We start from the raw sequence: 15,823 nt of genomic DNA, 5'->3' as shown, positions 1-15,823 counted from the left end.
TATTAACTGTCATTTTGAAAGAAGAAAGGGGTACAAAGATGATTTAAACTTTAAATGTGTGATCAGTTTATTAAAAAGGAATAGTGGATTACTTGTTGGTACATTCAATTTATTTACGAAAATTATGCTGAAATCTTATTGCTTATTTTTCTAGAATACCGTAACTTCTGCATTATTCCGTAATTCCAAATAAAAGAACTTGGGAGAAAGAAACCAGAAGAATTTCGGGTGCTAGAACCGCTTCTGACCAGATAACAACTCTTTTTTTCCTGCAAGTTTCCAACGCGTATAATAAACGACACATATCGTATAGACAAGATAGAATACTACCGAGGGACTCGTACAACAGCTTCTGACACTTTATAGTTGAACAATATGTAACCATACAGAAACTTCGAATGTAGTACAAATATTTATTTTTCATTGTATTTGGAAAAAGTTTCAATTAATGAATTAATAAAGTATGCCAGGTGAACATGGCATTAAATACGGGCTTATTCAATGGATTTTCCATTTAGTTTATAATGAGCAAAACTTGAAATTATTGGAATAACGTCATGTTTTTGAAGTTTTAAATACTGAAAATAGTAAACTGACGGGTTGCTGGCCAATAAACAAAGGAATATCAAAATCTCTCAAGATGACTACGGACTACTAAATACATTATAAGTAAATGTAGGGTTGAATAAAATAAGTGTAGATACACAAGTCGAAAATGACAAACTACAACACTTCAAATATTTCTCTTTGATTATCTTCTTCTATTATAGAAAAAGTTTTAACACATTTACCATATTGAATTACTTGTAATACAGAGAAAACCGGAATATATTGAAAAAAATATTATTTTCAGAAAAACATATTCTACTCAAATAAAAATTCACAACTTTAAAGGAATGTAAACGAAAAGAATCAATATTTTAGAATGAAGGGAATCTATTGTTTTAACTCATTAAAGTGAGTGGTATTATGAGTGTCATGCAATTTTAATTACTGTTAGACATATCTTTGATTAATGGTGGTGCTTATTCACGCCCGAAGTGGTGTCGGCAAAGTTGACGGAAAACTTCGCTGTTTAATCAGAATACTGATTTCTATTAATTAGAACTTCCCTATTCCAACACTGATTAAAAAACCTTGTATCATCAAACTTTGTTTTTTTACGTAAGATGTACACACGTATGAATACAGGGTGTCCTATTTAAATCGATCCACTCGAATATTTCGGAAACTGTCGATGATACTAAAAAATACTTTAAACGGAAACTAAATTGTTTCGAGGAGCACATAATGTGATGTAAGTGGTTCTTAACGCACGTGGAAGCGTAAAGAACACATAAAGGATAACTTGTGTTTTTTTAAATGGAATTATATATCTTTTATTGCAACAATCAATGCCTGTAAGTCAATCCCTGTAAAAAATTACTAAGCCACTTATGGCAAAAAACAATTACTTTAGAAGATATTTTAATTTTAATATTGCGACATAGTAGGTACTCAATTTTGTATAGCTAGACGCATGACATCTAACATATTATGCTTATATCAGTGACATTTTAATGCGCTTGTTAGTATAATCAATATTAACCTCATTTAATGAAATATAATTTTTACTGTTACCGAGTCAACTACCCAGCATGATACTATGGAGGTGAAATTGTTCTTAATCGTACGATATAATAATTTCTATACATATTAAATGCACTTTGACAGTAAAAGTTACATTTTCTTTCATAGGTACTATGATACAAACCGTGACATTTTAAGCTCGTCGAAGCACAGAAGCTGAGAAAGAATCGTTTCCCGATATTCCGGAACATAAAATACGTTACTCTTGATGACTTTGCTGGATTCTCTAATACCACAATCTGAGCTTTGATCCATTGCCATTAAGGTGTGTAGAAGTTCCTACAGCAAAAAAAATTATTTCCTTTTTCAGGTCGCACCAAAGGGAATACCAGTGACCGCGTTTCTCACCTGATACGCCTTTAATGCCAAATGTAATCTACGAGACCAAATTGGTATTTTTTTCTTATCGACAACTATCATCTCGTAGAATTGTTCCATTTGCCTTTGTACCAAATGGAATATTTCCGTTGATATTGTTTCACTGTGAAGAAGCATTTCATCACAATAAAGATAGAATATTTTTAAGTCAGTATTAATTCGTAATTGACATGTAATAAACTATGACTGATATTAAAACTGTGATTCCACAATAAAATGTTACTACACATCCATCAATAAAAAAATGTTACTATGCAATCATCAATGTATTTCTCACTGACGTGTTCTTTCATAGTAAAGTATGTATGTAAATTGTATACTGAAAGATACCTAAAAGAAATAATCTCAAAGAAGCATTTCAGGAAAGCGACAATACATAAAGTGGGTTCAAAAACTATCCCACTTTGCTTTTTTTTGTCAGGATTTATTCAGTAACGACGTGTGTGTTTTTATCCGAGAACAGAAACGTTGCTTCGACGTACGTACCTCACATATTTCACTGCAAACTTGTAATGGCGATTGAACTCCATGAAGAAACGCAAAGCCCAAAGATAGCATGTTGTTTCCGAATAATCGCTCTGGTTCCCTACTATACATGTTCTTGCATATCGCATTACCGGGTTATAAGCAGCGTTCAAGAATTCCACGCAAAATTCTTTCAAGAACAGTCTCACACTGAGAATGGAAGTACGTTCGCTTCTCGGATCAGACATAGGACGTCTGTTTTTTGGCTTCGTCAATACGTTCTATAGTACAATAAAATTTATTATCATTATAAACGCATTGGATAGATGAAATACATTTTACACTACAGAAAGTGACTTACAAGGAAGATTTCCCAACCCGGAGACGCCGATTTCAATGAAACTTCGTACGTTTCTTAAGCAAGCAAACATAAGGGACACGTATTTTTTTTATCGGCTAACGTTCACTTTAAGGGGGTGAAACCACCCCTCAAAGTTTCGACCCAGAAATACTATCTCGAAAACCAGAGGAGATACATGAAAACTTCTAATGGACAAGTTTTATGGTTTTTCATGTACAATAATATGGTGCTAAAAAGTTGTCCAAAATACAATTTGTTTATAACAAAAAAATTTTGTATAACTTTATTTTACAATTTATTCAAATTTACATAATGACAAAAAATGACGAACATTTCATTTCAAACCATTCGTATATATATTTATGAAATTGCCTCCTACAGTTTCGCAAATTTTTATTATTATATATCCCGTGCACACGCCCGCTGACAAGGAAGGTTTCCCCACCCGCAGATTCTGATTTTAATGAAACTTTGTGGAATTGTATAGGGCAATAGGAGTTATGCAAGGAACGATTTTTTTTGGCTGACATTCACTCTAGGGGGGTGAAATCACCCCTTAAAGTTTGCCGAATTTTTCGTTTTTTCAATAGGATAGGAAAAAACTTTTAACGACAAAAGTGAATGATATTAAAAGACCTGTCGAACTGTAAAACAAAGAAATATATATATATATATATATATATATATATATATATACATATACATACATATATTCAGAATCTGCGGGTCGGGAAACCTTCCTTGTCAACGGGCGTGCGCACGGGATACATAATAAAAATTTGCGAAACTGTAGGAGGCAATTTCATAAATATATATACCAATGGATTTGGAATGAAATGCTCGTCATTTTTTGTCATAGTGTAAATTTAAATAAGTTTTAAAATAAATTTTCTCGTTATAAACAAATTATATTTTGGACAATTTTTTAGCACCATATTATTGTACATGAAAAACCATAAAACTCAACCATTAGAAGTTTTCATGTATCTCCTCTGGTTTTCGAGATAATATTTCTGGGTCGAAACTTTGAGGGGTGGTTTCACCCCCTTAAAGTGAACGTTAGCCGATAAAAAAAATACGTGTCCCATATGTTTGCTTGCTTAACAAACGTACGAAGTTTCATTGAAATCGGCGTCTCCGAGTTGGAAAACCTTCCTTGTTAGAACAAGTGGAATAATAGGGCGGGAGATTAGTCTATATGCGAAGTCGAAAGTGTCTAACACAATTTTTTGTATTATGTACCCAAAATCGATACATGCTTCGAAAAATGCTACAAACATGATAACACAGTACACGTAGCTTATAAAACAAATTATTTTACTGGAAATTGTCTCTTAATGACGTAAATATCAGTTGACGTGAATATCGAATTCAGCATGTAAATGCCGACAATGGTACACATGACCGTGAACAGTGAACGTGTTAATATCTAAAAGCTAGTTTAAAGCTGGGTACAGTAAAGGCTTCATGTCCATAAGAGTTGGATAGGAAGTTCCTCGTGAGAGTTTCTCCTTCATTCCCACCACTGGGGGTGGGAGTCATGAAAACTGTCAAGTGCATAATTGACCACCCCCCCCCCCGCCCCACGCTTTTGTTGCCAACACGCGATCCTTGGGAAAGGAATGCATTGATCTGTGAGGTGTTGGAACGATTCGCGGTACACCGTGAAAGTTTTAAAACGGTCCCGAGTTTCTAACTTTCATGGAACCTTTACTGTATAATGAGATACGCGTTAAAAGTGACCCATTTAACTGGCGTAGTAGTAGTGAGTAAGTATACTATACAGTCAGTGTAAATCTCGAAATATACAGTGGATACAAGAAGTATATGAATTTTTAATAATCTTATAATAAATGTATTAGAAAAAAGGCAAAATGTAAGAATATACATTTTACAATAGCAAATTGTAGAAATATATTCAAAGATCCTAAGAAGACATCATTAGGGAAGACCCAGATTATGAATTGAGTGAAAAATCCTTCAGGAACGCCTCCCGTTACATTACATACGATTTACTTTATAAAGTACTGTTCAAAATAACTTATATCTTTTACGATAAGTTTATAGTTTCAACAAAATTCCAAAAGAGCGCCTATGTCTGTGCCATTAAGTCAAATATTTGGGAAGACTCCTTGTAACGGAGTAGGATAAATATCGTGCATATTACAACGCCGCTACCAAGGTGACCTACTTTATTTTTTATACAGCAATTTCGTAAAAAGGCACGGGAGGAAACAAAAGGGTCAACGGGGCGAGGCGGATGGAATTTCATAAAAGATATGACGGGTAGTCGGTAATCACTTCAATTCGAATAGCCGACAGGCATGTGACCCAGTAGATTTATGGTAGTTCGTAATGAAACGAGTTATGTAGAAGGCTGGCTAGGAAAAGTTTCTCTGTCCTCAAATACGGATGTCTCGTCGGAGAAGAAGACGGTAATAACAGTATAAGGGAGACAAGGATGTCTCCTCGTTCGAGCAGAACATAAGAGGCAAAAGAAAAGGAGGAGAGATGTCCGCGAAAGGAGCGGTGACCCAGTTTTAAATGCTTCAGCACCATTAAGCAAGGAGCCAGTTCTAATTACGCGAGAATAGCCCTAATTAACAGCCGTATTTTCATTCAAATTCACCCAGCCTCATTTCCACTTACTCATTAACGGGTACCACCGCTGGAAACCAAAAATTAATTGAATGGATCGTTTCCCGGACTGATACCTCGTTTCCTTCATTTATACGGAATAGGCAAAGAAACATAGTGACTTGAAAATTATACGATTTTATATTAATTACCTTCTGTTTGCCGAAGTTCAATGCCTCGATCTTCTGGTAAGGTTTGTGACATAACAGCTGATTTTCACCAATGGCTTTCATATTCTGGACGACGTAAGTACCGACGAAATGGGAATGTCTAAAGACGGTATTAAATAATTTACAGGTATTCCATGTATTACTCACTAATTACAATTTTATCAATTAACAAGCGTGGGATATTTTTCCATTGTAAGAGATCTCTTTAATAAAAAGTGGTTATAATTAATTAAAAGAGTTCTTCAATGTTTCAAGTTGCAAAGGTAAATTTACTTTCCTTCCATCTGACACACAAGATATATGCTGCTTTCAAGTAATTAAAGGGAGTAATGCAATATACAAAGGATTAAATCCACTTTACTACACCCGTTATCTTCGCTTCACGGCAAACATGAGTTTCATAACAGTGCCCATCTGATACAGAAATTTGCAAACTGTCATTCGGTTTTCATATCAATTGGAATCACCTCGCATATATCAAATGTCGGAGTACTTATTATAATGAAGTCTAGTATTCTCGACATCATATCCCACATTATGGTTAAAAATTTCAATGAGCAATTATTTATGTTCAAAATGTAATATATCATAGAAAAGTAATGAGAAATTGAATTTGCATGGGTGAACAATTGGTTTGGACAATTGAATTTACATGGGTGAACAATTGGTTTGAACAATTCAATTTACTTGGAAATTGGAATACAAAATACATTTGTAGAAGTATTTTTCTATCCAATTCTTCTCCCTCAGAAAGTTCGTTCCGCACGAAGATCTTGGTAAATGAACTTCACTTCCGAAATGAAATTTCGAGAAAAGATCAAATTTACAATTCTAGCATATATATGAATCAGTATGCATAGAGAATGTACTTGCTAGTAATTGAAAAAGAACTGATCATTCAAATCCAATTTCAACCATGACTTCTGAAAATCCAATCAATGGAATAGAAGAAGGCTGTCACTAGCAGATAGTTTGCTAAACGACGAGAGCGCATTTTCTTCCCCTAGATTTTTCTGCGTGTGAAGCGTGTTTTCAACGGCTTTTTCACATTCCTTTTAAACAACTGACATATTATGTAATGAAGTATGTCATTTCGATAATAAACAGAACTAAAAAATTCGAAGATTGTAAAAAAATCTCATACCGATCATTTATCAAGTATTACACACTATAGAATGAGAAATATAACATTCACGATAAACCATTACCAAACAAGTATGACGTACCTAATTTTTTCCGTAATGTGTATACTTCAAATCAAAATTTATGATGTTTTAGTTATTAATATGTATGTTTTCATCTCTCTTCGAAGAATTGCATAAGAAAGTATTAAACGTTTCATTATTATTTAATTTACGACTTACTGTTTTTTGTGAAATTGAAACGTTTAATACATAAATGAATATAAGTAGATTCTACAGAAGAAAAATGATACAATAAGTATAATGCGATAAATTTTGTAGGTAATGTGCGAAAAATTCAACTGTTCAAGAAAGAATTCGATTTAATATATTAAATTTAAAATATATATATTACTATAATTTTTATTCTTTCATCTTTAAAACATCTCTCTTAAACCCCGGATTGGTTCACGTTCCGCTGTCGTTTTCCGTTCGAGTTGTTTATCGACTGATTTTGTGAGGTGAGCGCAAAAAGGTCGATCATTTTAGTGCTTTTGAACCTTTCAAATCGCAAAAAGCTTTTTACTGGAAGTAGCAGCGCGTGACAAAAGGATTCGAATAATGCATGATACAAGAATGAAACACACGTTCTTTGGAACAAGTGGATAAAAGCCTCTATTCAACTAGTGCGTGGACTTACTTAAAAACCAGGTTGTATTCATTACGCGTCTTATACTACTGCCATCGCCCACACACCATACTACTTCTGTAAAACTGACCCCCGACCTGTATAACTATTCTCTGTTTGCAGTAATACATCTGTATTTACATTGATACGTTAAAATGAAAATAACATGTTTCCCCATCGAGAATAAATAAATTCGTGACGTACAATATGTCCAAAGCTGCGGACATATGTATACGTATTCGATGTATAATTGAATCAACTGACGTATACGGGTGACTCTAGTTCACTACAGGAGCTACAAACACATGAGTATGTCACTTCCAACAATGGTAAAAAGCAGATTATTGAAAAGATTATAATAACCTAAGTTATTTCTATTCATTAATTTCTTTTTGAATGCATGGCAAATGTCATTGTTTCTTTTCTAAATATAAATACAATTCTTCACGGATTCGCAAATTTTCTACCTTGCTTGAATCAGTGTGTATACATGAAGTCAGTCTTAATTTTGTGTGCGCTATTTCACGCAATACTGTACAATTCGAAAATGTAACATAAACTACTTTAACATTGTACTGCAAATTATATCGTTCAAATCTAAATATGATGTGTATTTAAAAATAAACTTGCTTCATTTATTGTCATTAATAGATAGCTTCGGTGCCAGTAAAAGTTTGAAACTCTTGCACCTAACATATTTATTCCCAATTTATGTGAAATATTTTTAAGATATTTAAATTGCAACCAATACAAACGTAGATAAAATACTTAAAGGGGATAAAGCTCACCTAGCTACAGCATATTTTCTTATTCTGTCCATTTTCACTAGCTTCTCTTTCTGTCGAGCGGCTAAGAGCTCCGCTTCGTCTCTTTCTTTTTCAGTGGTACTACGTTGTAAACCGGACGTTGCTAATTGACTTGCATTTTGGTCACGCAACATTAACGACACAATCTAACAGTATTTAAGATAATGTATAAACACTAACAATATCGATATAATGTACTAGAAATATTAGATAATTAAACATTAAATATAAGTGTTTTTAATGTACACAAAATATATTAGAGGCACACCTAGAAATAAATTATTATAAAAAGAGAAAAATCATTTGGCACGTACCTCTAAAACTTGTAAGTGAAACTGTTGTTCACTACTGTTATTAGTGATAAACAGTAACAAATCAACAAGCCCCGAAGCGTTAAGGGCAAACAAAACCTGAATCAAGATGTAAAGGTAAAGTTTAAGCATAAACTACAAGATATTACATTCAATGTCATACCTCATCATGAACAGTAACATCATTATCAAGACGATTTTCATTTTCCTCAGGAAGAATTTGTAACACATTTCTAATAAATATAAGAATTCTTTCAATCATTGTTTCATTGTCGTCTCCTCTTTCTAAACTATTCTAGAGAAGTAAAGAGAGAAATATGTAAATTCATGACAGATGTTAGTTCTACATACATTTGTACATAACTTGTATGTTCAACAAACTTACTATTTCGAGAATGTTACTTAAACGATTGTTTAGAGTTGCCCATATCTGATCATCAGTTAATGCTGCCTTATATGTTTGTGTATAATAAATAAGTTTTTGATATACACTACGTTGCATTTTTTCAGTAGGTATTTGTTCATTGTAAAATAACAAAACAGGACTGGTCAGATTTATAATCAACCTGATTAAGCAAGAAGTTAATGTTATAAAAAACATAAGAATGAATTAAATTCTTTTCAAATATATTTATACATAAAAAGCAAATTTAATTTGTGTTTTTCTTGTGCATAAGTTATACATATATCTTATTACTTGCCTTAATAGTACATCCCAAAGTTCAATTTTATCAGAATGTTCAATAAAAATTTTAATCAGATCAGTTTGAAGTATCTTTGTTTGACCAAGAAATTGGCGCACAACATGATTATCATCATCTCTTCTTAAATACTTAATTAAATCTTTTATAACATCTAAGATTAAAGCAATAATTTTAATATTGGATGATTAAGTAAATCACTTGACATGAATGGCACTGCTGTTAATGAAGAATCATTTTAATTTGTATAGCATAATTTATTGCCTCACCTAAACAATGTTTATCTAAATGATACTTGGTCCCATCATAATAACCAAGTGCAGCACAAGTTGCTACAAGTTCAGTAGAAAGATAATCTGACATAATCACTTTCCTTGGACTGTAATTTCTAATCTTACTTCCCTTATAAGGTTGTAGTTATCATTACTATGAAAAATTTCTATGAATTGCCTGTAAAAACCAATATCATAATGTTATTAAAATAACATTATATTGTATTATGCAATAGTTGATTGACAAAATGAAATTCAAGACATATACATTTCATAAATAAATATTCGAAACAAAAATGCTTTAGATCTGTATAATTCTTTCCGCGTATTTCTCGTTATATTTGTAATTCTAATATTTCATTGTTACTCTAATATTATGAATAGATTCACCATCATTTCTTGCATAATTTATTCGAAATTCATAAATAAACAAACTTTCTAAAAGATGTTATTGTTACAATAACTTTAACTTAAACAAGAACTCGAATAAAATTGTCACGTGCAAACGTTCGGCGTCAGAATAACCGGCGTGCGCAAAATTTGAGGTTATGATTATTTAAACCAGTTACAGAGAATACATTTATAATAACATGAATATTAGAACTTACGTAAACAAGGACAAGCTAAATGAAGATCTTATTGAAAATTTGACACTACCACTGAAAATGCACAACGCTTAAAACGAACATCAATAAAACTATGCACGCACAGAAACGTCAAACGCAACAGGTGATGAAGAGAACGCGGGAAATAATAGTTTGCCCCCCTTTTACGAAATTTCCCGACAGAGTGCTTTCGACTTGTACGAATCATGAACAATCGATAAAACACTAGCTACATTGCAATTATTGAAACTCTGTCAGATGCATATCTTTTTATTTCATTAACAAACTGATTACATGCAATTTTTAAATTTACTTAAACCCGTTTAGAATAGTTAAGATTCTTAAATTACTTCTTGTTATACATGATCCTTACAATGCAAAGGTTCCATTGAAAAATAAATGTATTTGGATCAATTAAAACTCCCGAATACCCATTTTGTATAAATTAAGACATTCTCTTTTACTTTGTCTGAAAAAGTAATTATATCAATTTATTATAGACAAAGTATTTAAAACGTATAGTGAAATAAAAATTTATTACTCAAATGTACCGGTTAAACTAATTCTTCAAGTATCCTTTTCTGTTATTCATACTGTTTTATGTATAGGAAATTATAAATAAAAGCGTGATAGTGTTTTAATAAAATAACGAGAATTAAAAGAAAACCACTAAAACTATATAATTCTTCTTATTCTCATAAGAATTTTTGTGAACGGTTTATCTAACGTTTCAAGTCTGTAATAATAATTTAACTGAGAAATAATTTTGACTTTGGAACACGTCCTATGCACTTGTGAATGTCTCTTCAAACTTTTCAAAACTGTAGTATGCATTTTTTATTTTCTGCATTTGAGTAGACTGGAATTACAACAAAATTAACCTTTTTACTATTGCGAAACTAGTTTTGGTTCCTACATATTTGTTCATTATAATCATTCCAAACATGCTTATAACACTTCATTAACATGATAAAACACTTCACTCGCTTTAATAAACGTTCAATAAAATTCAGTAGGTATTTACATGTATAGCAGCATATTGAAATGTAGGAATTTGTTTTATAATTATATATTTTTCGCTATTGACGTCCTAAGATACACCGTTTCTCGTAGTGAGACGTTTTTATAATGTTTATTTTTCTAATAACAATTATTCTAGTAATTTCTGTATTATTTTCCCTTCGTAGATCGGGTATTTAAAAATATTTTCTTCGAATTTCATTTTATTTTAATCATAACGTGTTTAAAAGAGTTGTTCTTAAATTCCACTAATTGTAATACTAAATGTACAAGTGTGATTAATTGTGCTTAAAATTCAAATTGGGATATTCCTTTTTTCTTCGTACTTAATTACTTGGAAATTTTTATGAGATTGTACAGCAGACAATCCTCATTGCCTGTCCTCTGGTTCAATAAAAAGTAAAATCGATTTGTAATCAACATTCAAACGATCCAACTATCTCTGGATGAGTTTGATTGGACGACGAATTTATTCCAGTTTAATCATTTCCTCTGTAGTTAATCACTTTTCATCTACCACTGAACATAATTAGTAATGTTCCTTCCGTTTACCACAATTTTACATAGTTTCTCTATTCACCTGATATGCGCTACTACTGATCGTATTATACATAACCACATGTATTACAAAACCATATGAACTTTTTCCGGTACCACATATTCAATATACATATAAAGGAATACTTAAGTGAAGAAAGTAGTATGCTATGTCTTTAAATTTCATATTAAACGACTAAACAATTGCGAAATTAATTATTTTTATAATATGCGTTCACGTCTAAAATGTGCAACACTCTTTTGAAACAACCTTTTCCGAAAGCAGAATTTACGAATAATTTAAAGTCGCAAAATCAAGCGAATCACACTGTCGATTGAATATTTGATTTGTGCTCGATCAGAGGGTTCTCTAGATTGTTGAATCTAAACTTGTTTTGTTTCTCCCGCCGTGTTGGTGCGTTCTACTTCATGAATTTTTTGTCTCGGTTTGATTGGATGACGCGAGACATCTTCCTTAGGGGTGTGGATCAGTCTACGCCCCAAGAAATATGACAATAGGGTGGTGAACGGCTAAAACCTGTGTAATACGGGAACTGTCAAGTCCATAAATCTATGTAACTAACAATTTCGATATACATATGTATATGTGTATAAATATATAGTGTGACAACATGAAACAACACAGTTGAATAACTCTGGTACCTTTGCTAATGAAAACATACGCCACAGTTAAGTATTGCTTGATTCCGAAGAAGATACAATTTAATATTAATACTTATTTTTAGGTCAAGACATGAAAGAGATATGAAGATCAACTTCATATTCATAAGTGGTAGTATATCTCGTTTCCTATTTTCCAATAGACCGTGTTAACATACAAAAAAATTCCATTTGAAAGTAAAGAAACATTAATTTTATTTATCGAAATAATTCCATCTATAGAGCAACTATTTTTACAATAGTATGGTTCCCTCTATATAGTGTAACTTTGAAATAAAAAATAAAGATAAAATCCTGTGTCGCTTAAACCACTCTAAACACACCTAACGAACATGCGTGCTTATTAGTTTTTCCAATCTAGTTTCGAATTTGAAGATGTCTACTATAGTAACACAATCGCCAAAAAAGGGAAATATCACTTCGTACAATTTTTCTGAAAAATTTCATGAGTAACATTGAAGTATATTAACCGCATAAACGAGATCCGTTTCTGTAGACTATCTTTTTTTCACGCAAAGAAAATCCATGGTTGTCATGAAAGGGAAGCAAGGTGTCCATTATTTTTCTATAATGCCGAGAGTTGCGCTCCACGTCGAGCAATCTGCTGTAGATATTGTCCACAAAAGGGGGAGAATAAAGCCATAAATCCAATTTCGTTGCTAGACTATACGAAAAAGAGCCTGGGATGGCTGACCGATGTCACCGTGGTAAAAATGTGACGAAGAGAAAACTGCTAAGCGAAGTTTGGACATGGGCTGCATTGGAGCAAGGAGGGATGTACTATTAGAAAAATTTAAACTACAAAGCGAGGGTGGTGATAACCCTTGTCATTCAGAGAGCACAGTGGAGAGAAAGGTTGTATTTGAGTGCTACAGCGACAAACATGCGCGGTGACTAATCAATATCATTGGGCCTATCCGTGTCAATAGGTTATCGGCCATATTACTGGATCTCATCACCACTTGCCTGTCTACTTCGTTACTTTCTCTTTTTGTCTCTTTCCTTCGTGCTGGCACCCCCTGTTTGAGTGCAATGAACAAGCAGTGATTCAAACACAGCTGTCGACAATTGGTCCTTTTTATTGCGTCCATGGTTCTGCTACTGCATACATCCAACATGCTGCACCGTTTCGGATAATACCTCAACCACACAAGATAGTTACATAAAAACTTTAAACAGAGGATTTGATAGTTTATGTATATATTGCAATAAAAAAATTAATGAGTAAATGTTAGAATATATAAATAAGAAAATATAATTTAAAAAAATTAGAAATTATTATGCATTTACACATTTATTATATATTTAATAATAATTTTTAATTTTTATTTATATATATATATATATATATATATATAATATCTGTTATAATTAACCACTTCTTGTTATTAAAATTAAAAACACTATTATAGCATCTTTATTAAAACTTTATGTACTATCGCACAATCTTATATTGGGATACGTGCATATTACTGACGGCGTATGAAATAATAGAATGAAAATCCTTGTGTTCTTAATTTTGAACACAAGAAGAATTTAATTAAAACTAACCGAAGCTAAATCTTTCAATGGAAACAATGGATCCTGTTGATTCACATGATTTTATTTTTTGAGACTATTCCATAGACTTCATCACAAAGTTAAAGTACCACTAACTTTGAACTTTATCTTGTAGAACGAAGGGTAGTTCTGAGAAATCTGTTAGGACTACAAATTCGTTGGCTTATAGACAAAGTTTCGTACTCCTGAAGAAGAAAGTTCTATCTTTTTTTAGTATCAAGTCGTATACTTGCAAGAATATTGTTCCCTCATACAAAATACTACAAATATTATGTTGACTTTCTAAGAGCATTCGCTTGCAATACTACAAAATTGTAATCTTAAATAACATAGTTATCCTATTATTAAAATCATGTAAGTCAGAGACCTATTAATAAATTTTGTATTCCTAACGAAAAATTACTACACAATCGTAAATCAATAAAGAAACCTAATAACCTAGTAGCAATTTGTTCTTATTTTGATTTAAAGGAAAATTAATTTGTACCTTGTTGGTAAGCAGAAAAGAGTGCTGACACCACAAACAGTAGTAGCTTCACAAATTTACCTTTAACTTAAGGACGATAATATATTGTAAGGGACATATTATTAAAAAAAAACACATGAGATTTTAACCCTTTGCACTCCGAGCAATTTTTAATATGACCTACCGGCAACTCCGAGTCATTTTTATTATGAGCAACCACCTACTTCAGGATTATTTCATTTTAACACAGAATTATACATGCAATATAACAATAGAGGTCCCCATGGAAAAGTGAAGAATATTTTAATTTTAAAATATATAAAAATACAAAGTTGCTTCTACATTGATTTCGGATTAGGGGACACCCTGTATGTGTATACCGCCTGAAAAATTCTAGACGATATAGGTAATTAACGTCTCTATTAATTTTATGTAAAATTTTTAGTATAGATTACATTAAGAATTTTCTCAAATATTAAATAATCAAAATATATTTCTGTCCCGATATTTACCATTATAAAGAAGTCCTCATAGACGTCGTTTAATGGAAATACATAGGTATATGTCTTCAAAATCAACCTTGTATAAAAGTCCTCATAGTAGACTATAATGTAATATAATGTTGTATGTATGTAAGTGCATATAGTACAAATTGTAACTAAAATTACAATAAGCATGAGTACATCACGGAAGTTGGAAACATTAGTAGAAATTGCGAGGTAATCATTGTCCTTTCTGGTGTAAAAGGAATCAGTTGTAAATTCATCCGAAAATAATCATTCTTCATCTAATTGTAAGCTTATTCCATTAAACCGAAATAATTGTGCATAACCATGTATCTGAGCTGCAGAGACGATCTCCAGGCTACTTTGTAGTTGCCCATGGAAAACTGTAAGTCCGTCTGGTACGAGAAGTTACCAGTTAAATGTCGTGTGCATAATCTATTCGTTAACTAGTTAATTTAGTTAAGTTTCGTAAGTTCCACCGCGCGTAAACATAACTGTCTAAGAAACGAGTGAGTGAGTTGGAAGCGGGAAAATTAGTCAAGCTGAAATAAAGAGATTGTATTCAGTCCCATGAACTACAGCGACGCAAACTCTTCATGATTTCCATGGGTAAAGGAATCAGAGAGTTTATTAGGTGGAACTCTTACACGAAATCGTTAATTATACACATACATTGTAACGTCGTACAAGTTAGTAGAAATCCAACTATTTTTAATTGGTTGCCGTACAGCGGTCGGATTTTTGGTATTAATCCATTCAGTACTCATTTCGAGTAATAAATGTAATGAATTGAGAAAAATAAAATACGAAATCATATAATTTGCATGATTTTGAGCAAAATAATGTAGAAAATATTAGACGGATATATGCACATACAAAAAAAAAGGATTCGTATTAAATTTAATAGTA

The 15,823-nt window shown here is 32.1% G+C and overlaps 1 protein-coding gene across 1 annotated transcript in view; it reads right to left on the bottom strand.

Annotated features, from left to right (window-relative positions):
* The window catches only part of LOC107189540 (protein timeless homolog), a 32,761-nt gene extending 23,131 nt beyond the window's left edge, over nucleotides 1-9,630 (bottom strand). The window contains exons 1-10 of the mRNA XM_015578099.1: nucleotides 9,537-9,630; nucleotides 9,268-9,421; nucleotides 8,952-9,132; nucleotides 8,730-8,861; nucleotides 8,570-8,665; nucleotides 8,238-8,401; nucleotides 5,623-5,740; nucleotides 2,494-2,753; nucleotides 1,978-2,110; nucleotides 1,754-1,908 (exon numbers count right to left, since the gene is read on the bottom strand). Coding sequence (XP_015433585.1) covers nucleotides 1,754-1,908; nucleotides 1,978-2,110; nucleotides 2,494-2,753; nucleotides 5,623-5,740; nucleotides 8,238-8,401; nucleotides 8,570-8,665; nucleotides 8,730-8,861; nucleotides 8,952-9,132; nucleotides 9,268-9,421; nucleotides 9,537-9,630 — 1,487 coding nt within the window. The remainder of the gene's footprint in view (nucleotides 1-1,753; nucleotides 1,909-1,977; nucleotides 2,111-2,493; nucleotides 2,754-5,622; nucleotides 5,741-8,237; nucleotides 8,402-8,569; nucleotides 8,666-8,729; nucleotides 8,862-8,951; nucleotides 9,133-9,267; nucleotides 9,422-9,536) is intronic.
* Nucleotides 9,631-15,823: the final 6,193 nt, after the last annotated feature.

The sequence above is a fragment of the Dufourea novaeangliae genome, unplaced genomic scaffold, assembly GCF_001272555.1.
Source record: "Dufourea novaeangliae isolate 0120121106 unplaced genomic scaffold, ASM127255v1 scaffold166, whole genome shotgun sequence".
Lineage (NCBI taxonomy): Eukaryota > Metazoa > Arthropoda > Insecta > Hymenoptera > Halictidae > Dufourea > Dufourea novaeangliae.
The sequence above is the reverse complement of the archived record's forward strand: the minus strand, read 5'-3'. Positions and strand labels throughout refer to the sequence as shown.